At 45.7% G+C, this 26,597-nt stretch overlaps 1 protein-coding gene across 1 annotated transcript in view; it reads left to right on the top strand.

The window, feature by feature from the left end:
- LOC110500776 (glucosidase 2 subunit beta) overlaps positions 1–26,597 on the top strand; it is a 319,402-nt gene that overhangs the window by 254,358 nt on the left and 38,447 nt on the right. Inside the window, exon 13 of the mRNA XM_036958295.1 lies at positions 2,799–2,870. Within this exon, the coding sequence (XP_036814190.1) occupies positions 2,799–2,870 (72 nt within the window). The remainder of the gene's footprint in view (positions 1–2,798; positions 2,871–26,597) is intronic.

Genomic DNA, 26,597 nt, shown 5'->3' with positions numbered 1-26,597 from the left:
CTTCCACCCCATCCCTTGCTCTTTCTCTTCCCCTCTCTCACTCTCTTTCATTTTGGTTGACTTGGCCTCTTCCTTTCCTTTTGTATTAGTCAATGCATTGGTTCAAATGTCAAGAACAAACCCTGCTGGCTTACCTCTGTCCTTTTCTCCATCCAGTTCTTTGATCAGTTTACTGGAGCTCTTCTCTGTCTTTTCCACTCTCTGGCGCTCACTAGCCAACGTTAACAACGGCCTGCACTAATTGCTAGCTTCTCCAGTCTCCTGAGTCTGGGTAGAAAAGCTGTGCGTGGCCACCAGTGGCTCCTTGACAGAGAGTTGAGACAAAATGGTGGCCAACAGGGCTTTGTTCAATAATGCTGGCCTGTGTGCGTTCGTCTTCGTACCTTCCTCATATAGCTATGTGACAGAAGGGATACACAGTACCAGTCAAAGGTTTGGACACACCTACTCATTCAAGTGTTTTTCTTTATTTTTACTATTTTCTACATTGTACAATAATAGTGAAAACATCAACACTATGAAATAACACATATGGAATCATGTAGTAACCAAAAAAGTGTTAAACAAATCTAAATATGTTTTATATTTGAGATTTTTCAAAGTAGCCACCCTTTGCCTTGATGACAGTTTTGCACACTCTTGGCATTCTCTCAACCAGCTTCACCTGGAATGCTTTTCCAACAATCTTGAAGGAGTTCCATATGCTGAGCACTTGTTGGCTGCTTTTCCTTCAATCTGCGGTCCAACTCATCCCAAACCATCTAATTTGGGTTGAGGTCGGGTGATTGGGGAGGCCAGGTCATCTGATGCAGCACTTCATCACTCTCGTCCTTTTTGAAATAGCCCTTATACAGCCTGAAGGTGTGTTTGGGGTCATTGTCCTGTTGAAAAACAAATGATAATCCCACTAAGCGCAAACCAGATGGGATGGTGTTTTACTGCAGAATGCTAGATAAATTCTAAATAAATCACAGACAGTGTCACCAGCACAGCACCATAATATACCACCTCCTCCATGCTTCATGTGGGAACCGCATGTGGAGAGATCATCCATTCACCTACTCTGCGTCTCACAAAGACATGATGGTTGGAACCACAAATCTCAAATTTGGAGTCATCAGACCAAAGGACAGATTTCCACCGGTCTAATGTCCATTGGTAACTCTGGGTCTTCCTTTCCTGTGGCGGTCCTCATGAGAGGCAGTTTCACCACAGCACTTGATGGTTTTTACGACTGCACTTGAAGAATCCTTCAAAGTTCTTGAAATGTTGTGTTAAAGTGACCTTCATGTCTTAAAGTAATGATGGACTGTCATTTATTTTTGCTTATTTGAGCTGTTCTTGACATAATATGGACTTGGTCTTTTACCAAATAGGGCTATCTTCTGTATACCACCCCTACCTTGTCACAACACAAATGATTAGCTCAAACACCTTAAGAATGAAAGAAATTCCACAAATTAGCTTTTAACAAGGCACATCTGTTAATTGAAATGCATTCCAGGTGACTACCTCATTTAGCTGGTTGAGAGAATGCCAAGAGTGTGCAAAGCTGTCTTCAAGGCAAAGGGTGGCTACTTAAAAAAATTTAAATAAATAAATAAAACATATATTTTGATTTGCTTAACACTTTTTTGGTTACCACGTGATTTCACATGGTATTTCATAGTTCTGAAGTCTATTATTCTACAATGTTGAAAATAAGTAAAATGATAATGAACCCTTGAATGAGTAGGTTGTGTCCAAACCTTTGACTGGTACTGTGACTGGTACTGGTACTGTGACTGGTACTGGTACTGGTACTGTGACTGGTACTGGTACTGTGACTGGTACTGTGACTGGTACTGGTACTGTGACTGGTACTGTGACTGGTACTGTGACTGGTACTGGTACTGTGACTGGTACTGTGACTGGTACTGTGACTGGTACTGGTACTGTGACTGGTACTGGTACTGTGACTGGTACTGGTACTGGTACTGTGACTGGTACTGGTACTGTGACTGGTACTGGTACTGTGACTGGTACTGTGACTGGTACTGGTACTGTGACTGTGACTGGTACTGGTACTGTGACTGGTACTGTGACTGGTACTGGTACTGTGACTGGTACTGGTACTGGTACTGTGACTGTGACTGGTACTGTGACTGGTACTGGTACTGTGACTGGTACTGGTACTGTGACTGGTACTGTGACTGGTACTGTGACTGGTACTGGTACTGGTACTGTGACTGGTACTGGTACTGTGACTGGTACTGGTACTGTGACTGGTACTGGTACTGTGACTGTGACTGTGACTGGTACTGTGACTGGTACTGTGACTGGTACTGGTACTGGTACTGTGACTGGTACTGTGACTGGTACTGTGACTGGTACTGTGACTGGTACTGGTACTGTGACTGGTACTGTGACTGGTACTGGTACTGTGACTGGTACTGTGACTGGTACTGTGACTGGTACTGGTACTGTGACTGGTACTGTGACTGGTACTGTGACTGGTACTGTGACTGTGACTGGTACTGTGACTGGTACAGATTAAGCCTATTCCTGATATTAAAAAGCAATCTCGATATCCATTGAAAATTATATTTTAGTCCAGGCTTAATCTGTGTCTGGGATACTGTGCCAATGTGTCTTCCACATCCATATATTTTTCTAACTGAACATATAACTGTACACATCAATGGAGATTAGTGCAGATATGTAGAGTGACAATTACACTATTCTGTGTTCAACAGGACATGGTGAAAGTAACTCATTTTCTAAAAAAAAATATTTTTTTGTTCTATTCTTCTCTGAAGGTATATTTACGAGCTGTGTCCCTTCAGTCAAGTAACGCAGAAGAGTGCTTCAGGAGAAGTGGTGTCCTTAGGGTGAGTACCTCGTTAACGTTCACCGGTGTTACCACAGTTTCAACCTGTGCCGGTTTCCACCTCGTGACGCCATGGCTTTTTGGAGGACTCTTGGAATGTTCAGCTATCCTCTTTAAAAGCCATCCCTGGCTAACCGCAATTAAGTCCTGTTTTTTAAAAAGGCTATACGTGTTTAAATCAATGTCTTTCACCTTCTCGAAAAAAAAAGGAATTAATATATGTTCAACAATGTGCCTGCTATATTTAGTTGGGATGTGTTGTTCTCACATGCCAGTCCCAAAAACTCCTTGATCATTGTTATAATGTTGCGTGTGGATTAAGACCAATATTTCTGCCCGATATTGATCTTTTTATTGTTCTTCAACATCTGTTAGGCTACATGTGACCTTTAATCAATTGCTAACAAATCTCTATTACGGTTATCATACATTTTGATCAATTGCAAAAGGGGGGGGGGGTGGACTTCATATACTGGACTGGGTTGTATTTCTGTGAAGGGTTTCCATTTCATCTGAAGGGTTAAAGTAAAGGCCTTTTAGTTTCTCCCAAGGGGTTGGATCTGTGATAAGGGGATCTGTGGTATGGGGATCTGTGGTATGGGGATCTGTGGTAAGGGGATCTGTGGTATGGGGATCTGTGGTATGGGGATCTGTGGTAAGGGGATCTGGGATAAGGGGTTCTGTGATAAGGAGATCTGGGATAAGTGGATCTGTGGTAAGGGGATTTGGGATAAGGGGTTCTGTGGTAAGGGGATCTGTGGTAAGGGGATCTGTGGTATGGGGATCTGTGATAAGGGGATCTGTGGTAAGGGGATCTGTGGTATGGGGATCTGTGGTAAGGGGATCTGGGATAAGGAGATCTGTGGTATGGGGATCTGTGGTATGAGGATCTGTGGTATGGGGATCTGTGGTAAGGAATTTGTGATAAGGGGATCTGGGATAAGGGGATCTGTGGTATGGGGATCTGTGGTATGGGGATCTGTGATAAGGGGATCTGTGGTATGGGGATCTGTGGTATGGGGATCTGTGGTAAGGGGATCTGTGATATGTGGATGTGTGATTGGATCTATGATAAGGGGATCTGGGATTGGATCTATGACAAGGGGATCTGGGATTGGATCTATGACAAGGGGATCTGGGATTGGATACTACCCACCACTGCGACCTGTACGCTCTCGTTGGCTGGCCCTCACTTCATACCCGTTGCCAAACCCACTGGCTCCAGGTCATCTACAAGACCCTGCTAGGTAAAGTACCCTCTTATCTCAGCTCGCTGGTCACCATAGCAGCAGCCACCTGTAGCACACGCTCCAGCAGGTATATCTTTGGTCACCCCCAAAACCAATTCCTCCTTTGGCCGCCTCTCCTTCCAGTTCTCTGCTGCCAATGACTGGAACGAACTACAAACATCTCTGAAACTGGAAACGCTTATCTCCATCACTAGCTTTAAGCACCAGCTGTCAGAGCAGCTCACAGATTACTGCCCCTGTACATAGCCCATCTATAATTTAGCCCAAACAACAACCTCTTTCCCTACTTTATTTATTTTGCTCCTTTGCACCCCATTATTTCTATCTCTACTTTGCACATTCTTCCACTGCAAATCTACCATTCCAGTGTTTTACTTGCTATATTGTATTTACTTCGCCACCATGGCCTTTTTTTTGCCTTTACCTCCCTTATCTCACCTCACTTGCTCACATTGTATATAGACTTATTTTTCTACTGTATTATTGACTGTATGTTTGTTTTCCTCCATGTGTAACTCTGTGTTGTTGTATGTGTCGAACTGCTTTGCTTTATCTTGGCCAGGTCGCAATTGTAAATGAGAACTTGTTCTCAACTTGCCTACCTGGTTAAATAAAGGTGAAATAAATAAATAAGGGTATCTGGGATTGGATCTATGATATGAGGATCTGGGATTGGATCTATGGTAAGGGGATCTGGGATTGGATCTATGGTAAGGGGATCTGGGATTGGATCTATGATAAGGGGATCTGGGATTGGATCTATGGTAAGGGGATCTGGGATTGGATCTATGTTAAGAGGATCTGGGATTGGATCTATGATATGAGGATCTGGGATTGGATCTATGGTAAGGGGATCTGGGATTGGATCTATGGTAAGGGGATCTGGGATTGGATCTATGGTAAGGGGATCTGGGATTGGATCTATGATAAGGGGATCTGGGATTGGATCTATGGTAAGGGGATCTGTGATAAGGGGATCTGGGATTGGATCTATGATATGGGAATCTGGGATTGTATCTATGGTAAGAGGATCTGGGATTGGATCTATGGTAAGGGGATCTGGGATTGGATCTATGATAAGGGGATCTGGGATTGGATCTATGGTAAGGGGATCTGGGATTGAATCTATGTTATGAGGATCTGGGATTGGATCTATGGTAAGGGGATCTGGGATTGGATCTATGATAAGGGGATCTGGGATTGGATCTATGGTAAGGGGATCTGGGATTGGATCTATGGTAAGGGGATCTGTGATAAGGGGATCTGGGATTGGATCTATGATATGGGAATCTGGGATTGGATCTATGGTAAAATGATCTGGGATTGGATCTATGGTAAGGGGATCTGGGATTGGATCTATGATAAGGGGATCTGGGATTGGATCTATGGTAAGGGGATCTGGGATTGGATCTATGGTAAGGGGATCTGGGATTGGATCTATGGTAAGGGGATCTGGGATTGGATCTATGGTAAGGGGATCTGGGATTGGATCTATGGTAAGGGGATCTGGGATTGGATCTATGGTAAGGGGATCTGCGATAAGGGGATCTGGGATTGGATCTATGATATGGGAATCTGGGATTGGATCTATGGTAAGGGGATCTGGGATTGGATCTATGGTAAGGGGATCTGGGATTGGATCTATGATAAGGGGATCTGGGATTGGATCTATGGTAAGGGGATCTGGGATTGGATCTATGATATGGGGATCTGGGATTGGATCTATGGTAAGGGGATCTGGGATTGGATCTATGGTAAGGGGATCTGGGATTGGATCTATGGTAAGGGGATCTGGAATTGGATCTATGGTAAGGGGATCTGGGATTGGATCTATGGTAAGGGGATCTGGGATTGGATCTATGGTAAGGGGATCTGGGATTGGATCTATGGTAAGGGGATCTGGGATTGGCTCTATGGTAAGGGGATCTGGGATTGGATCTATGGTAAGGGGATCTGGGATTGGATCTATGGTAAGGGGATCTGGGATTGGATCTATGGTAAGGGGATCTGGGATTGGATCTATGGTAAGGGGATCTGGGATTGGATCTATGGTAAGGGGATCTGGGATTGGATCTATGGTAAGGGGATCTGGGATTGGATCTATGGTAAGGGGATCTGGGATTGGATCTATGGTAAGGGGATCTGGGATTGAATCTATGGTAAGGGGATCTGGGATTGGATCTATGGTAAGGGGATCTGGGATTGGATCTATGGTAAGGGGATCTGGGATTGGATCTATGGTAAGGGGATCTGGGATTGGATCTATGGTAAGGGGATCTGGGATTGGATCTATGGTAAGGGGATCTGGGATTGGATCTATGGTAAGGGGATCTGGGATTGGATCTATGGTAAGGGGATCTGGGATTGGATCTATGGTAAGGGGATCTGGGATTGGATCTATGGTAAGGGGATCTGGGATTGGATCTATGGTAAGGGGATCTGGGATTGGATCTATGGTAAGGGGATCTGGGATTGGATCTATGGTACTGGGATCTGGGATTGGATCTGTCCACCGGTGGACATTGGTCTTGTATCAAGGTGCTACGGTATAAAAGGGGTACACTCAACCTTACGTGTAGAACTTTAATATCTATTTTTGTAGAATGTGTTGTTTATTTTTTGGAGCGTTGGCATGTCGGTGCGGAGAGTCGGTGCGCAGGCTGCGTATGTACCTGTGAAGCCACGGGAACCTGCAGAAAGGTGTATTACCGGATCCATCCGTTCTACCTCACGTCCTTTCCACCCGCCCCGTGGGATATCCATCTATCACGTTGGTCTTTTACACCATTCTATTTTCCTCCTCTGAGTGATCACATTACGCTCCTCCCCTTGCCGTCTTGTCGCCTCAGTTACTGTCAAACTTATATTTATCTCCTTATCACCGTTTTGCTGGTGTCAGGAGATTTGAGGTGTTGATTATGGGATGTCGCTCCGCTGTCCTCTCTCTCCTCTCTCATTATCCTTAACCGTCAGCCATCAGACTCTTTACAGGGTACAATTATTGAAATGCTATTCTATTGACGTTACACTTCTCTTTAAAAACTTTTAATGTGCTTTTATGATTGACTTAGACTCCTCCCGAGCCTCGATTTTGACGCCATTTGGGCCACAAGGGTTAAATATGACAAGGAACAGGGCTTAAATTACCAGATGTTTTTTATTTTATTTTTGAATTAAGTGTCAAAACATTTTCCGTTTCAATAAAATTATGTTATTAGATGCCGGTGGCAGCGGTTCCTATCCGTTTCAGTTGGGAGGGAAACATGATGTGGCAGCGGTTCCTATCCGTTTCAGTTGGGAGGGAAACATGATGTGGTAGCAGTTCCTATCTGTTTAGAGTTGGGAGGGAAACATGATGTGGCAGTGGTTCCTATCTGTTTCAGTTGGGAGGGAAACATGATGTGGCAGCAGTTCCTATCCGTTTCAGTTGGGAGGGAAACATGATGTGGCAGCAGTTCCTATCTGTTTCAGTTGGGAGGGAAACATGATGTGGTAGCAGTTCCTATCTGTTTAGAGTTGGGAGGGAAACATGATGTGGCAGTGGTTCCTATCTGTTTCAGTTGGGAGGGAAACATGATGTGGCAGCAGTTCCTATCTGTTTCAGTTGGGAGGGAAACATGATGTGGTAGCAGTTCCTATCTGTTTAGATTTGGGAGGGAAACATGATGTGGTAGCAGTTCCTATCTGTTTAGAGTTGGGAGGGAAACATGATGTGGTAGCAGTTCCTATCTGTTTAGAGTTGGGAGGGAAACATGATGTGGTAGCAGTTCCTATCTGTTTCAGTTGGGAGGGAAACATGATGTGGTTGCGACCTACAAAAGTACCAACGTGTTACCTGACTCTGTGTAGACATCACGTGTAAAGGAGACATGTTAACTGACTGTGTGTAAAGGAGACATGTTAACTGACTGTGTGTAGACATCACGTGTAAAGGAGACATGTTAACTGACTGTGTGTAAAGGAGCAAGCAGAGATAGACCAGAGGGAGCTAACCTCTGTGGCTAGCAGAGATAGACCAGGAGGGAGCTAACCTCTGTGGCTAGCAGAGATAGACCAGGAGGGAGCTAACCTCTGTGGCTAGCAGAGATAGACCAGGAGGGAGCTAACCTCTGTGGCTAGCAAAGATAGACCAGGAGGGAGCTAACCTCTGTGGCAAGCAGAGATAGACCAGGAGGGAGCTAACCTCTGTGGCAAGCAGAGATAGACCAGGAGGGAGCTAACCTCTGTGGCAAGCAGAGATAGACCAGGAGGGAGCTAACCTCTGTGGCAAGCAGAGATAGACCAGGAGGGAGCTAACCTCTGTGGCAAGCAGAGATAGACCAGGAGGGAGCTAACCTATGTGGCAAGCAGAGATAGACCAGGAGGGAGCTAACCTATGTGGCAAGCAGAGATAGACCAGGAGGGAGCTAACCTCTGTGGCTAGCAGAGATAGACCAGGAGGCAGCTAACCTCTGTGGCAAGTGAAGTGTTACTGGTTCTAACTAACTAGTGGAACCGAAAGAGAAGTGTTACTGGTTTTAACTAACTAGTGGAACTGAAAGAGACGTGTTACTGGTTTTAACTAACTAGTGGAACCAAAAGAGAAGTGTTACTGGTTTTAACTAACTAGTGGAACCAAAAGAGAAGTGTTACTGGTTCTAACTAACTAGTGGAATGGAAAGAGAAGTGTTACTGGTTTTAACTAACTAGTGGAACCAAAAGAGAAGTGTTACTGGTTTTAACTAACTAGTGGAACCACAAGAGAAGTGTTACTGGTTCTAACTAACTAGTGGAACCGAAAGAGAAGTGTTACTGGTTCTAACTAACTAGTGGAACCAAAAGAGAAGTGTTACTGGTTCTAACTAACTAGTGGAATGGAAAGAGAAGTGTTACTGGTTTTAACTAACTAGTGGAACTGAAAGAGACGTGTTACTGGTTTTAACTAACTAGTGGAACCGAAAGAGAAGTGTTACTGGTTTTAACTAACTAGTGGAACCGAAAGAGAAGTGCTACTGGTTTTAACTAACTAGTGGAACTGAAAGAGACGTGCTACTGGTTTTAACTAACTAGTGGAACCAAAAGAGAAGTGTTACTGGTTCTAACTAACTAGTGGAACCGAAAGAGAAGTGTTACTGGTTTTAACTAACTAGTGGAACTGAAAGAGACGTGTTACTGGTTTTAACTAACTAGTGGAACCAAAAGAGAAGTGTTACTGGTTTTAACTAACTAGTGGAACCAAAAGTGAAGTGTTACTGGTTCTAACTAACTAGTGGAACCGAAAGAGAAGTGTTACTGGTTTTAACTAACTAGTGGAACTGAAAGAGACGTGTTACTGGTTTTAACTAACTAGTGGAACCAAAAGAGAAGTGTTACTGGTTTTAACTAACTAGTGGAACCAAAAGAGAAGTGTTACTGGTTCTAACTAACTAGTGGAATGGAAAGAGAAGTGTTACTGGTTTTAACTAACTAGTGGAACCAAAAGAGAAGTGTTACTGGTTTTAACTAACTAGTGGAACCAAAAGAGAAGTGTTACTGGTTCTAACTAACTAGTGGAACCGAAAGAGAAGTGTTACTGGTTCTAACTAACTAGTGGAACCAAAAGAGAAGTGTTACTGGTTCTAACTAACTAGTGGAATGGAAAGAGAAGTGTTACTGGTTTTAACTAACTAGTGGAACTGAAAGAGACGTGTTACTGGTTTTAACTAACTAGTGGAACCGAAAGAGAAGTGTTACTGGTTTTAACTAACTAGTGGAACCGAAAGAGAAGTGCTACTGGTTTTAACTAACTAGTGGAACTGAAAGAGACGTGCTACTGGTTTTAACTAACTAGTGGAACCAAAAGAGAAGTGTTACTGGTTCTAACTAACTAGTGGAACCGAAAGAGAAGTGTTACTGGTTTTAACTAACTAGTGGAACTGAAAGAGACGTGTTACTGGTTTTAACTAACTAGTGGAACCAAAAGAGAAGTGTTACTGGTTTTAACTAACTAGTGGAACCAAAAGAGAAGTGTTACTGGTTCTAACTAACTAGTGGAACCAAAAGAGAAGTGTTACTGGTTCTAACTAACTAGTGGAATGGAAAGAGAAGTGTTACTGGTTTTAACTAACTAGTGGAACCAAAAGAGAAGTGTTACTGGTTTTAACTAACTAGTGGAACCAAAAGAGAAGTGTTACTGGTTCTAACTAACTAGTGGAATGGAAAGAGAAGTGTTACTGGTTTTAACTAACTAGTGGAACCAAAAGAGAAGTGTTACTGGTTCTAACTAACTAGTGGAACCGAAAGAGAAGTGTTACTGGTTTTAACTAACTAGTGGAACCAAAAGAGAAGTGTTACTGGTTCTAACTAACTAGTGGAATGGAAAGAGAAGTGTTACTGGTTTTAACTAACTAGTGGAACCAAAAGAGAAGTGCTACTGGTTCTAACTAACTAGTGGAATGGAAAGAGAAGTGTTACTGGTTTTAACTAACTAGTGGAACCAAAAGAGAAGTGTTACTGGTTTTAACTAACTAGTGGAACCAAAAGAGAAGTGTTACTGGTTTTAACTAACTAGTTAACTGACTTGTTGAATAAAGTGCTGAAGAAGAAGAGTAGCATTATAACAGCTACTGACTCAGGGGCTTCACCTTAGGTGTCCTGCAGCCAGACCATATTGTGGGTTCCAGCAGGAAACCATAGGGGAGCTCCAGGGTAACTTTGTAAAAGACACACAAAAGGAGCACTGGGTATCTGTAGTTTGCCCTTTCTTTGTCTTTGACAAAGTGTCGAATCCCTGCTTTCAGCTAAGAATTCATTTCAAGTAATTAGTCTTAGCTGAAACCCTATACCCGGGACTTAGCGAGTGTGACTCACCCGTGAGGGTGTTGTCCGGTCAACTAGAAAGGGAGGACCAGCCGCTAGCAGGATTGTCTGACTATGACACACTTATACAAGTATTATAACCCAGGGGTTGACCGTATCCTGTGTAAAATAGCGCAGAGCGGTCTATAAATACATATTGGATTGCTCGTTGGTGTTGTACACAAAAATAGCCCCCGCTAACACATAGTTTACCTTGTCACAAACTACCTGTCAAGTGTTAACAGTAGGAAGGAGGGAGCTAACCTCTGTGGCTAGCAAAGATAGACCAGGAGGGAGCTAACCTCTGTGGCTAGCAGAGATAGACCAGGAAGGAGCTAACCTCTGTGGCTAGCAGAGATGGATCAGGAGGGAGCTAACCTCTGTGGCTAGCAGAGATAGACCATGAGGGAGCTAACCTCTGTGGCAAGCAGAGATAGACCAGGAGGGAGCTAACCTCTGTGGCTAGCAGAGATAGACCAGGAAGGAGCTAACCTCTGTGGCTAGCAGAGATGGATCAGGAGGGAGCTAACCTCTGTGGCAAGCAGGGATAGACCAGGAGGGAGCTAACCTCTGTGGCTAGCAGAGATGGATCAGGAGGGAGCTAACCTCTGTGGCTAGCAGAGATAGACCAGGAGGGAGCTAACCTCTGTGGCTAGCAGAGATAGACCAGGAAGGAGCTAACCTCTGTGGCTAGCAGAGATGGATCAGGAGGGAGCTAACCTCTGTGGCTAGCAGGGATAGACCAGGAGGGAGCTAACCTCTGTGGCTAGCAGGGATAGGCCAGGAGGGAGCTAACCTCTGTGGCAAGCAGAGATAGACCAGGAGGGAGCTAACCTCTGTGGCTAGCAGAGATAGACCAGGAGGGAGCTAACCTCTGTGGCTAGCAGAGATAGACCATGAGGGAGCTAACCTCTGTAGCAAGCATAGATAGACCAGGAAGGAGCTAACCTCTGTGGCTAGCAGAGATGGATCAGGAGGGAGCTAACCTCTGTGGCTAGCAGGGATAGACCAGGAGGGAGCTAACCTCTGTGGCTAGCAGGGATAGGCCAGGAGGGAGCTAACCTCTGTGGCAAGCAGAGATAGACCAGGAGGGAGCTAACCTCTGTGGCTAGCAGAGATAGACCAGGAGGGAGCTAACCTCTGTGGCTAGCAGAGATAGACCATGAGGGAGCTAACCTCTGTAGCAAGCATAGATAGACCAGGAGGGAGCTAACCTCTGTGGCAAGCAGAGATAGACCAGGAGGGAGCTAACCTCTGTGGCTAGCAGAGATAGACCAGGAGGGAGCTAACCTCTGTGGCTAGCAGAGATAGACCAGGAGGGGTGGTCTGGTTGATAAAGTGGAGATCAGGGGTTCACTGCTAACTCAGCCTCGGGTAGGAAGACAGGGAGGCCCCCTCACCCGGGATAGAAGCTCATACCGCGGGATAATCCAGAGCTACGGCTCGTGGTGGGACTTGACCCAACCTGTGTGGCCAAGAGAAGATCCACAGGCAAAGACTACCTGCGCGTTAGTGAACCTAGTACGTCTGTCTGGGAGGAGGCCCGTACTAGTCACCTCGACACAGTGCAAATCTCCTTCTGAAGTAAAATCATTGGAATCTGAAGAATTAATTCATGTTCTCCTTTCCTCCTCTTCCTCACTACCCACTCACATGTTCTCCTTTCCTCCTCTTCCTCACTACCCACTCACGTGTTCTCCTTTCCTCCTCTTCCTCACTACCCGCTCACGTGTTCTCCTTTCCTCCTCTTCCTCACTACCCACTCACGAGTTCTCCTTTCCTCCTCTTCCTCACTACCCACTCACGTGTTCTCCTTTCCTCCTCTTCCTCACTACCCACTCACGTGTTCTCCTTTCCTCCTCTTTCTCACTACCCACTCACATGTTCTCCTTTCCTCCTCTTCCTCACTACCCACTCACATGTTCTCCTTTCCTCCTCTTCCTCACTACCCACTCACATGTTCTCCTTTCCTCCTCTTCCTCACTACCCACTCACATGTTCTCCTTTCCTCCTCTTCCTCACTACCCACTCACGTGTTCTCCTTTCCTCCTCTTCCTCACTACCCACTCACGTGTTCTCCTCTTCCTCACTACCCACTCACGTGTTCTCCTTTCCTCCTCTTCCTCACTACCCACTCACATGTTCTCCTTTCCTCCTCTTCCTCACTACCCACTCACATGTTCTCCTTTCCTCCTCTTCCTCACTACCCACTCACGTGTTCTCCTCTCCTCCTCTTCCTCACTACCCACTCACGTGTTCTCCTTTCCTCCTCTTCCTCACTACCCACTCACATGTTCTCCTTTCCTCCTCTTCCTCACTACCCACTCACGTGTTCTCCTTTCCTCCTCTTCCTCACTACCCACTCACGTGTTCTCCTTTCCTCCTCTTCCTCACTACCCACTCACGTGTTCTCCTTTCCTCCTCTTCCTCACTACCCACTCACATGTTCTCCTTTCCTCCTCTTCCTCACTACCCACTCACGTGTTCTCCTTTCCTCCTCTTCCTCACTACCCACTCACGTGTTCTCCTCTTCCTCACTACCCACTCACATGTTCTCCTTTCCTCCTCTTCCTCACTACCCACTCACATGTTCTCCTTTCCTCCTCTTCCTCACTACCCACTCACGTGTTCTCCTTTCCTCCTCTTCCTCACTACCCACTCACGTGTTCTCCTCTTCCTCACTACCCACTCACGTGTTCTCCTTTCCTCCTCTTCCTCACTACCCACTCACATGTTCTCCTTTCCTCCTCTTCCTCACTACCCACTCACATGTTCTCCTTTCCTCCTCTTCCTCACTACCCACTCACGTGTTCTCCTCTCCTCCTCTTCCTCACTACCCACTCACGTGTTCTCCTTTCCTCCTCTTCCTCACTACCCACTCACATGTTCTCCTTTCCTCCTCTTCCTCACTACCCACTCACGTGTTCTCCTCTTCCTCACTACCCACTCACGTGTTCTCCTTTCCTCCTCTTCCTCACTACCCACTCACATGTTCTCCTTTCCTCCTCTTCCTCACTACCCACTCACGTGTTCTCCTTTCCTCCTCTTCCTCACTACCCACTCACGTGTTCTCCTCTCCTCCTCTTCCTCACTACCCACTCACGTGTTCTCCTTTCCTCCTCTTCCTCACTACCCACTCACGTGTTCTCCTTTCCTCCTCTTCCTCACTACCCACTCACGTGTTCTCCTTTCCTCCTCTTCCTCACTACCCACTCACGTGTTCTCCTTTCCTCCTCTTCCTCACTACCCACTCACGTGTTCTCCTTTCCTCCTCTTCCTCACTTCCCACTCACGTGTTCTCCTTTCCTCCTCTTCCTCACTACCCACTCACGTGTTCTCCTTTCCTCCTCTTCCTCACTACCCACTCACGTGTTCTCCTTTCCTCCTCTTCCTCACTACCCACTCACGTGTTCTCCTTTCCTCCTCTTCCTCACTACCCACTCACGTGTTCTCCTTTCCTCCTCTTCCTCACTACCCACTCACGTGTTCTCCTTTCCTCCTCTTCCTCACTACCCACTCACGTGTTCTCCTTTCCTCCTCTTCCTCACTACCCACTCACGTGTTCTCCTTTCCTCCTCTTCCTCACTACCCACTCACGTGTTCTCCTTTCCTCCTCTTCCTCACTACCCACTCACGTGTTCTCCTTTCCTCCTCTTCCTCACTACCCACTCACGTGTTCTCCTTTCCTCCTCTTCCTCACTACCCACTCACGTGTTCTCCTTTCCTCCTCTTCCTCACTACCCACTCACGTGTTCTCCTTTCCTCCTCTTCCTCACTACCCACTCACGTGTTCTCCTTTCCTCCTCTTCCTCACTACCCACTCACGTGTTCTCCTTTCCTCCTCTTCCTCACTACCCACTCACGTGTTCTCCTTTCCTCCTCTTCCTCACTACCCACTCACGTGTTCTCCTTTCCTCCTCTTCCTCACTACCCACTCACGTGTTCTCCTTTCCTCCTCTTCCTCACTACCCACTCACGTGTTCTCCTTTCCTCCTCTTCCTCACTACCCACTCACGTGTTCTCCTTTCCTCCTCTTCCTCACTACCCACTCACGTGTTCTCCTTTCCTCCTCTTCCTCACTACCCACTCACGTGTTCTCCTTTCCTCCTCTTCCTCACTACCCACTCACGTGTTCTCCTTTCCTCCTCTTCCTCACTACCCACTCACGTGTTCTCCTTTCCTCCTCTTCCTCACTACCCACTCACGTGTTCTCCTTTCCTCCTCTTCCTCACTACCCACTCACATGTTCTCCTTTCCTCCTCTTCCTCACTACCCACTCACGTGTTCTCCTCTCCTCCTCTTCCTCACTACCCACTCACGTGTTCTCCTTTCCTCCTCTTCCTCACTACCCACTCACGTGTTCTCCTTTCCTCCTCTTCCTCACTACCCACTCACGTGTTCTCCTTTCCTCCTCTTCCTCACTACCCACTCACGTGTTCTCCTTTCCTCCTCTTCCTCACTACCCACTCACGTGTTCTCCTCTCCTCCTCTTCCTCACTACCCACTCACGTGTTCTCCTTTCCTCCTCTTCCTCACTACCCACTCACATGTTCTCCTTTCCTCACTACCCACTCACGTGTTCTCCTTTCCTCCTCTTCCTCACTACCCACTCACGTGTTCTCCTTTCCTCCTCTTCCTCACTACCCACTCACGTGTTCTCCTTTCCTCCTCTTCCTCACTACCCACTCACGTGTTCTCCTTTCCTCCTCTTCCTCACTACCCACTCACGTTTTCTCCTTTCCTCCTCTTCCTCACTACCCACTCACATGTTCTCCTTTCCTCCTCTTCCTCACTACCCACTCACGTGTTCTCCTTTCCTCCTCTTCCTCACTACCCACTCACATGTTCTCCTTTCCTCCTCTTCCTCACTACCCACTCACGTGTTCTCCTTTCCTCCTCTTCCTCACTACCCACTCACGTGTTCTCCTTTCTCCTCTTCCTCACTACCCACTCACATGTTCTCCTTTCCTCCTCTTCCTCACTACCCACTCACATGTTCTCCTTTCCTCCTCTTCCTCACTACCCACTCACGTGTTCTCCTTTCCTCCTCTTCCTCACTACCCACTCACGTGTTCTCCTTTCTCCTCTTCCTCACTACCCACTCACATGTTCGCCTTTCCTCCTCTTCCTCACTACCCACTCACGTGTTTTACTGTGTCCTCGTTGAGGGAAAGGGGACAGCATGCAAGCTCTGACTAATTCCACCCAGAGTCTACGTTTGACTGTCAAACAGTATCAGGGCAGAACGGAGCTGTCTGCAGCTGTCTCCTATAACATGTGACTCAAGGTGAGGTCACAGTGTCCTCCGACTGCAGACTCCTTCTGGGCATACTGTGCCAGTCTGTCTCACACAAGATGGCTGCCAGGATGATACTCAGCTCACAGCCACAATGAGCACCCTTCACACACAGACACCAAGTGGAGATAGCAGCACTTTCATATCCTAGTCAGGGTTTTTAACTAGGATACATACGTCTCTGGTTCAAACCATTCCGGTACAACGGTCTCCTCTCACTGATCACCTTGACGACGGAAAAGGGGTTGCTTGTGTGCCACCCGCTTTGGAAAAAAAAAAAACGAAAATGGCATCTAACGAAAAACCTCCAATGTTAAAAAAGCCAACCCAGCTAAGAGGAAACTAAATGGTCACTTTGGATGCAGCAGAGTATAAGACACACACACACAGACCCACACGGTAATGGGATTTGCTGGGGTGGGCAGGTGGTGCTACACTGGAACATGTAGCCCACATGTTTCCAGGGAGAGAGCAGTGTACTGTGGTACTGGGGGGGGGGGGGGGGATTGGAGGGGAAACATGAATCATAGCCGGCGTGCTGGGAATGAAGTTCATTTTTTATCCAGACAGACCATCACTCAGCCCTTGCAGGATATGGCCGGGCCCCCTGATATCAATCTGCATGGAGACATCCTCCTCTCCCCAGAGTCAGGTAGGGGGAGAGAGGAGGAGGGCTTTGATTTAAACGGCAGCATTTATCACACCTGCTTCAGCATCCTAAAGGACAGAGAGAGACGGAGAGAGAGATAGCAAGAGAGACAGAGAGGGAGAGAGGGGGGGAAGAGAGAGAGATGGGGAGAGAGAGACGTAGGGAGAGAGGGGGGGGGGGAGAGAGAGAGGGAGAGAGAGAGGTAGGGAGAGAGAGAGAGACGGAGGGGGAGAGAGGGAGAGAGAGGACATTAACATGCACGACTTGTCATGGGAGAGAGATAGCAAGAAAGAGGGAGAGAGAGGGGGGGAGAGAGGGGGGGAGAGAGAGAGGTAGGGAGAGAGAGAGATGGAGAGAGAGATAGCAAGAGAGACAGAGAGAGAGAGGTAGGGAGAGAGAGAGAGAGAGGCAGGGAGAGAGAGAGGCAGGGAGAGAGAGAGAGGTAGAGAGAGAGGGGGGGAGAGGGAGGGAGGGAGGGGGAGAGAGAGAGGGAGGGGGAGAGAGAGAGACGGAGGGGGAGCGAGGGAGAGAGAGAGAGAGGGAGGGGGAGAGAGAGAGACAGAGAGAGGTAGAGAGGGGGAGAGAGAGAGACAGAGAGAGGTAGAGAGGGGGAGAGAGAGAGACAGAGAGAGGTAGAGAGGGGGAGAGAGAGAGACAGAGAGAGGTAGAGAGGGGGAGAGAGAGAGACAGAGAGAGGTAGAGAGGGGGAGAGAGAGAGACAGAGAGAGGTAGAGAGGGGGAGAGAGAGAGACAGAGAGAGGTAGGGAGGGGGAGAGAGAGAGACGGAGGGGGAGAGAGAGAGACAGAGAGAGGTAGGGAGGGGGAGAGAGAGAGACAGAGAGAGGTAGAGAGGGGGAGAGAGAGAGACAGAGAGAGGTAGAGAGGGGGAGAGAGAGAGACAGAGAGAGGTAGAGAGGGGGAGAGAGAGAGACAGAGAGAGGTAGAGAGGGGGAGAGAGAGAGACAGAGAGAGGTAGAGAGGGGGAGAGAGAGAGACAGAGAGAGGTAGGGAGGGAGAGAGAGAGAGACAGAGAGAGGTAGAGAGGGGGAGAGAGAGAGACAGAGAGAGGTAGAGAGGGGGAGAGAGAGAGACAGAGAGAGAGGGAGGGGGAGAGAGAGAGACAGAGAGAGGTAGAGAGAGGGAGAGAGAGGGAGAGAGAGAGGGAGAGAGAGGTAGAGAGGGGGAGAGAGAGAGGGAGAGAGAGGGAGAGAGGACATTAACATGCACGACTTGTCATGGGAAGGTGTGAAGTTGTACTACTAGTCCAACTACGACACAAATAATGTTGTTTCCATTGCAGCCACAGCACCACCTCCATGACTAACAGTAGCTGTACTAGATGGAATAGTGAGCGTAGGAATGCTGAAAGGCTTTCAATGGCAGCGCTAGTATCTCTACTGTGATTACTGTGTAGCCTTAATGCATACAATTTCCTTTACCACTCAAGGGGCTCATTTGTACTGAGTGTACAACACATTAAGTACACCTGCTCTTTCCATGACATAGACTGACCAGGTGAATCCAGGTGAAAGATATAATCCCTTATTTTATGTCACTTGTTAAATCCATTTCAATCAGTGTCGATGATGGGGAGGAGACGGGTTTAAAGAAGGATGTTTAAGCCTTGAGATAATTGAAACATGGATTGTGTATTTGTGCCAGGGTGAAGACAGAAGAGTTATGTGCCTTTGAATGGGGTGTGGTAATAGGTGCCAGGGTGCACCCGGTTTGAGTGTCAAGAACTGCAACGGTTCTGGGTTTTTCTACGCTCAACAGTTTCCCGTGTGTATCAAGAAGGGTCCACCACCCAGAGGACATCCAGCCAGCCTGGAGTCAACATGGGTCAGCATCCCTGTGGAACTCCTTTAACACCTTGTAGAGTCCATGCCCCGACCAATTGAGGTTGTTCTGAGGGCAACTCAGTATTAGGAAGGTGTTCCTAAAGATGCCTGTGTTCGCTAGCCTTGCCTTATGCTAGTTGAATGTACAGTATTGTTTAAACCACTAGCTGCATAAATAGCTCTCAGTAACAATCAATTTAGTTTGAGGTTTGCTTTTCTTTGGCTGTGGCTCGTTCATACAGTATAGCCACCCCGTATTGCCATAATGTATAACCCAGGCAGAGAAATGCTCCACGTTGTCTGCAAATATACAGGTAACTCCCAAAGTAAAGGAAACACCACGAGCTGCCAGAGCAGCTTCAATGCGCCTTGGCATAGATTCCACACGTATCTGGTACTCTATTGGAGGGATGTGACACCAATTCTTCCACAATAAGTTCCGTAATTTTGTGTTTTTTTTTAACGTGGTGGAAAACGTTGTCTCAAGGCGCCGCTCCAGGGTCTCCCATAAGTGTTCAATTGGGTTGAGATCTGATGACTGAGACGCACACACACACCCCCTTTAAACTCCTCATGTTCCTTTGAGGAGGACTCTTTCAAAGTCACTGAGATCTATTCTTCTAGCCATGGTAGCCAAAATAATGGGCAACTGGTTATTTCCATACATGACCCTAAGCATGATGGGATGTTAATTGCTTAATATACTCAGGAACCACACCTGTGTGGAAATACCTGCTTTCAATATACTTTTGTATCCCTCTTTTACTCAAGTGTTTCCTTTATTTCGGCAGTTACCTGTAGATGAGATGCACCACATAGCCTTCAAATGTATTTCAATGGCTACATTTTCTATGCTAAGCGTTATTTTTCACAGTGATCAGCACATCTGTATTCGTGCTCTGAGAAAAGAATAACAACACCATCAGCCACGATAATGTTAACAGAGTAGAGCAAAAACACTCATATGGCGACAACACCGTCCTCCCCGTGACAGCGTCGTCCGTCTTAATAATGTCCGGGGCACACCGACGGGAGAGAGACACACCCTGTTAGGGAAATTCGTTGTCAGTCACCTGAAACGAAAACAGACGTATGGCAGTTCCTATCTGTTTAGAGTTGGGAGGGAAACATGATGTGGTAGCGGTTCCTATCTGTTTAGAGTTGGGAGGGAAACATGATGTGGTAGCAGTTCCTATCTGTTTAGAGTTGGGAGGGAAACATGATGTGGCAGCAATTCCTATCTGTTTCAGTTGGGAGGGAAACATGATGTGGTAGCAGTATCTATGTTTCAGTTGGGAGGGAAACATGATGTGGTAGCAGTTCCTATCTGTTTTGAGTTGGGAGGGAAACATGATGTGGTAGCAGTTCCTATCTGTTTCAGTTGGGAGGGAAACATGATGTGGTAGCAGTTCCTATCTGTTTCAGTTGGGAGGGAAACATGATGTGGCAGCAGTTCCTATCTGTTTAGAGTTGGGAGGGAAACATGATGTGGTAGCAGTACCTATCTGTTTCAGTTGGGAGGGAAACATGATGTGGTATCAGTATCTATCTGTTTCAGTTGGGAGGGAAACATGATGTGGTAGCAGTTCCTATCTGTTTCAGTTGGGAGGGAAACATGATGTGGCAGCAGTTCCTATCTGTTTAGAGTTGGGAGGGAAACATGATGTGGTAGCAGTTCCTATCTGTTTAGAGTTGGGTGGGAAACATGTACTGGTAGCAGTACCTATCTGTTTCAGTTGGGAGGGAAACATGATGTGGTAACAGTACCTATCTGTTTCAATTGGGAGGGAAACATGATGTGGTAGCTGTACCTATCTGTTTAGAGTTGGGAGGGAAACATGATGTGGTAGCAGTTCCTATCTGTTTAGAGTTGGGAGGGAAACATGATAGGATGTGACATGATGTGGTAGCTGTACCTAACAACACCATCAGCCACGATAATGTTAACAGAGTAGAGCAAAAACACTCATATGGCGACAACACCGTCCTCCCCGTGACAGCGTCGTCCGTCTTAATAATGTCCGGGGCACACCGACGGGAGAGAGACACACCCTGTTAGGGAAATTCGTTGTCAGTCACCTGAAACGAAAACAGACGTATGGCAGTTCCAATCTGTTTAGAGTTGGGAGGGAAACATGATGTGGTAGCGGTTCCTATCTGTTTAGAGTTGGGAGGGAAACATGATGTGGTAGCAGTTCCTATCTGTTTAGAGTTGGGAGGGAAACATGATGTGGCAGCAATTCCTATCTGTTTCAGTTGGGAGGGAAACATGATGTGGTAGCAGTATCTATGTTTCAGTTGGGAGGGAAACATGATGTGGTAGCAGTTCCTATCTGTTTTGAGTTGGGAGGGAAACATGATGTGGTAGCAGTTCCTATCTGTTTCAGTTGGGAGGGAAACATGATGTGGTAGCAGTTCCTATCTGTTTCAGTTGGGAGGGAAACATGATGTGGCAGCAGTTCCTATCTGTTTAGAGTTGGGAGGGAAACATGATGTGGTAGCAGTACCTATCTGTTTCAGTTGGGAGGGAAACATGATGTGGTATCAGTATCTATCTGTTTCAGTTGGGAGGGAAACATGATGTGGTAGCAGTTCCTATCTGTTTCAGTTGGGAGGGAAACATGATGTGGCAGCAGTTCCTATCTGTTTAGAGTTGGGAGGGAAACATGATGTGGTAGCAGTTCCTATCTGTTTAGAGTTGGGTGGGAAACATGTACTGGTAGCAGTACCTATCTGTTTCAGTTGGGAGGGAAACATGATGTGGTAACAGTACCTATCTGTTTCAATTGGGAGGGAAACATGATGTGGTAGCTGTACCTATCTGTTTAGAGTTGGGAGGGAAACATGATGTGGTAGCAGTTCCTATCTGTTTAGAGTTGGGAGGGAAACATGATGTGGTAGCTGTACCTATCTGTTTAGATTTGGGAGGGAAACATGTACTGTTAGCAGTACCTATCTGTTTAGAGTTGGGAGGGAAACATGATGTGGTAGCTGTACCTATCTGTTTAGAGTTGGGAGGGAAACATGATGTGGTAGCTGTACCTATCTGTTTAGAGTTGGGAGGGAAACATGATGTGGTAGCTGTACCTATCTGTTTAGAGTTGGGAGGGAAACATGTACTGGTAGCAGTACCTATCTGTTTAGAGTTGGGAGGGAAACATGATGTGGTAGCAGTTCCTATCTGTTTAGAGTTGGGAGGGAAACATGATGTGGTAGCTGTACCTATCTGTTTAGAGTTGGGAGGGAAACATGATGTGGTAGCTGTACCTATCTGTTTAGAGTTGGGAGGGAAACATGTACTGGTAGCAGTTCCTATCTGTTTAGCGTTGGGAGGGAAACATGATGTGGTAGCAGTTCCTATCTGTTTAGAGTTGGGAGGGAAACATGATGTGGTAGCTGTACCTATCTGTTTAGCGTTGGGAGGGAAACATGTACTGGTAGCAGTTCCTATCTGTTTAGAGTTGGGAGGGAAACACGTACTGGTAGCAGTACACGGCATGACTTCTGGCTAGCTGAAACCAATGACTCATGAAAGCGTTTTGCATGGAGTAATTAGCTATGTTGAATAAGCCATTTGCTCTGTAGCTGCTAACAACAACAGAACACTTTACCTGCATGGGCCATAATAACCTTTCGCCATGAGCAGAAGAGCAGCTAAAATATTCATATATGCCTTTATGGAGTTTGCTTTCGATAAACACAGGGGAAATGGATCTACATACGCAGATATGGAACAGTGGGTGGGCCTAAACATAGCTCTAAGGACGCTGAACTCAAAAGACCCAAATACTGTACTGTACATTGAAGTAGAGACAACAAAACTAATTCAGTCATGAAGTACTGAAAAACTGGTTGGCATTACAATCTAACAATTCAAATATGTTGACGTTACAAAGTAGGACATAAGAGACATCGTAGTCCGGGCAAAACAGACATAATTCAACATCATAGTGGGACACAATTCAAAAGGCATCTGAACAATCTCTCTTTGCAGGTGCATGGCAACTGTTGAACACGTTGAAGGACAAAGGAAACACTGCTCTTGGTAGCATCACGGCCGTGAGGCCGATACGTAAGCTCATTAAATATCAGTGATGCTACCAAGAGCAGTGTTTCCTTTGTCCTTCAACATCGTAGTAGGACAAAACAAACATCATAGTAGGACAAATCAGACATCATTCAACATCATAGTAGGACAAAACAGACATCATTCCACAGTTGGACAGAACAGACATCATTCAACATCATAGTAGCACAAAGCAGACATCATTCAACATCATAGTCCGGACAAAACAGACATCATTCAACATCATAGTCCAGACAAAACAGACATCATTCAACATCATAGTAGGACAAGACAGACATCATTCAACATCATAGTAGGACAAAACAGACATCATTCCACAGTTGGACAGAACAGACATCATTCAACATCATAGTAGCACAAAGCAGACATCATTCAACATCATAGTCCGGACAAAACAGACATCATTCAACATCATAGTCCAGACAAAACAGACATCATTCAACATCATAGTAGGACAAAACAGACATCATTCCACAGTTGGACAGAACAGACATCATTCAACATCATAGTAGCACAAAGCAGACATCATTCGACATCATAGTAGGACAAAACAGACATCATTCAACATCATAGTAGGTCAAGACATGTCCAGACAAATCAAAGATCTAAATCCATTTATGTCCAGTGGCATGGTGGGACTACTGGCTGGACTAGTGCCTCTTATCCCTTAGCTGTATCAGTCTCTGTTGTCTCTCTGACTGGGGAGGAGGGGGGGGGGGGGGGGGGCATTTACATGGGTCTGAAAGAGAAGCAGGTCACAGAGCCGGGGCTCTGGGGAAATCAGGTGGCCACGCGCCTGGGTTCACAGGGTCGCAGTGTGCTGCCCCATAGGGTTCAAGGAGCCTCCCCCTGGGCGCAGGTTCAAAACGCTCTCTGCAGACGCTGTGTCATCGCTCACAGCAAATCAGGGGACAGAACAAGAGGCTTTGGAATTGCGACCAGGCCGACGAGCAGCTTGCCCGTTCACCAATTAACCTTGGGAGCCCACAATGTTGCCCAGTCCTTTCTTGGATCATGTCCAATATCTCACTAGAAAGATGACGAGTAAGCGGCCCGTACGGTGCAGAACACTAAAGTGAACTATTAACAAAATATATACAAAGAAATACATATAGCAGATCAGCCTATAAAACGTCCTGCTGTTAAATGTAGCCTGATCTGGTTAACTATCTGGTTAAATATCTGGTTAACTATCTGGTTAAATATCTGGTTAACTATCTGGTTAAATATAGGCTGATATGGTTAACTACAGGCTGATCTGGTTAACTACAGGCTGATCTGGTTAACTATCTGGTTAACTATCTGGTTAAATATCTGGTTAAATATCTGGTTAACTATAGGCTGATATGGTTAACTACAGGCTGATCTGGTTAAATATCTGGTTAACTACAGGCTGATCTGGTTAACTATAGGCTGATCTGGTTAACTACAGGCTGATCTGGTTAACTATCTGGTTAACTACAGGCTGATCTGGTTAACTATCCAGTTAACTATCTGGTTAAATATCTGGCTAAATATAGGCTAACTATCTGGTTAACTACAGGCTGATCTGGTTAACTATCTGGTTAACTATAGGCTGATCTGGTTAACTACAGGCTGATCTGGTTAACTATCTGGTTAACTACAGGCTGATCTGGTTAACTATCTGGTTAACTACAGGCTGATCTGGTTAACTACAGGCTGATCTGGTTAACTACAGGCTGATCTGGTTAACTACCTGGTTAACTACAGGCTGATCTGGTTAACTACAGGCTGATCTGGTTAACTACAGGCTGATCTGGTTAACTACAGGCTGATCTGGTTAACTATATGGTTAACTATAGGCTGATCTGGTTAACTACAGGCTGATCTGGTTAACTATCTGGTTAACTATAGGCTGATCTGGTTAACTACAGGCTGATCTGGTTAACTATCTGGTTAACTACAGGCTGATCTGGTTAACTACAGGCTGATCTGGTTAACTACAGGCTGATCTGGTTAACTACAGGCTGATCTGGTTAACTATCCGGTTAACTATCTGGTTAAATATCTGGTTAAATATCTGGTTAACTATAGGCTGATATGGTTAACTACAGGCTGATCTGGTTAAATATCTGGTTAACTACAGGCTGATCTGGTTAACTATAGGCTGATCTGGTTAACTACAGGCTGATCTGGTTAACTATCTGGTTAACTACAGGCTGATCTGGTTAACTATCCAGTTAACTATCTGGTTAAATATCTGGCTAAATATAGGCTGATCTGGTTAAATATCTGGTTAACTATCTGGTTAACTATAGGCTAATCTGGTTAACTATCTGGTTAAATATAGGCTGATCTGGTTAAATATCTGTTTAACTATCTGGTTAACTATAGGCTAATCTTGTTAACTATTTGGTTAACTATTGGCTAATCTGGTTAACTATTTGGTTAACTATTTGCTAATCTGGTTAAATATCTGGTTAACTATTTGGTTAACTATAGGCTAATCTGGTTAAATATCTGGTTAACTACAGGCTAATCTGGTTAAATATCTGGTTAAATATCTGGTTAACTACAGGCTAATCTGGTTAAATATCTGGTTAACTATAGGCTAATCTGGTTAACTATCTGGTGAACTGTTGGCTGATCTGGTTAACTATAGGCTAATCTGGTTAACTATCTGGTGAACTGTGAACTGGTTAACTGTTTGCTGATCTGGTTGCTATAAACTGATCTGATTAACTATCTGGTTAAATATAGGCTGATCTAGTTAACTATTTGATTAACTATGGTCTGACCTGGTTAACTATTGGCTGATCTGGTTGCTATAAGCTGATCTGGTTAACTATAGACTGATCTGGTTAACTATCTGGTTAACTGTTGGCTGACCTGGTTAACTATAGGCTGATCTTGTTAACTATCTGGTTAACTATAGGCTGATCTGGTTAACTGTCTGGTTAACTATAGGCTGATCTGGCTAACTGAAGGCTGATCTGGTTAAATGTCTGGTTAACTATAGGCTGATCTGGTTACCTATCTGGTTAACTATAGGCTGATCTGGTTAACTATCTGGTTAACTGTAGGCTGATCTGGCTAACTGTAGGCTGATCTGGTTAAATGTCTGGTTAACTATAGGCTGATAAGGTTAACTATCTGGTTATAGTTATTTTATAGTGCTTTTATGCCACCACAGTGATAACTCACAGATAGACATTAGTGGCACCACAGTGATAACTCACAGCGATACATTAGCACCACCACAGTGATAACTCACAGAGATCCATTAGTGGCACCACAGTGATAACACACAGAGATCCATTAGTGGCACCACAGTGATAACTCACAGATATACATTAGTGGCACCACAGTGATAACTCACAGATATACATTAGTGGCACCACAGTGATAACTCACAGATATACATTAGTGGCACCACAGTGATAACTCACAGAGATACATTAGTGGCACCACAGTGATAACTCAAATGAAATGCTGTGGGGGAAGAAAAAAAACATATACTGATTGAAATAAATTAATCTTATCTTTTTATGGGGAGGATTGTGATGGGGGGGGGGGGGGGATGCCGCATGCAGCAGACGTATTGCTGTTGTGCTACAGAGTCAAACAAAAAGAAAAGGTCTATTGTAAAAGCAAACGAAAACCTATTAGTACTGTCAGTGGCCTTTGCAGGTTCACATTACTCAGTGTTCAAACCCGCAGGTCTCCCTTGAGCCGTTTTGTTGAACAGTAGATTTAAAAAAAAAAAAAAAAAAATGAGAATGGAGGTAGCCTAGCAACATTGAGACCATGGAGAAGAAGCGCGGCATA

This window comes from Oncorhynchus mykiss, chromosome 21, assembly GCF_013265735.2.
Source record: "Oncorhynchus mykiss isolate Arlee chromosome 21, USDA_OmykA_1.1, whole genome shotgun sequence".
NCBI classification, from domain to species: domain Eukaryota; kingdom Metazoa; phylum Chordata; class Actinopteri; order Salmoniformes; family Salmonidae; genus Oncorhynchus; species Oncorhynchus mykiss.
Note: the sequence above shows the minus strand (reverse complement) of the source record. Positions and strands in the feature narration are given on the sequence as shown.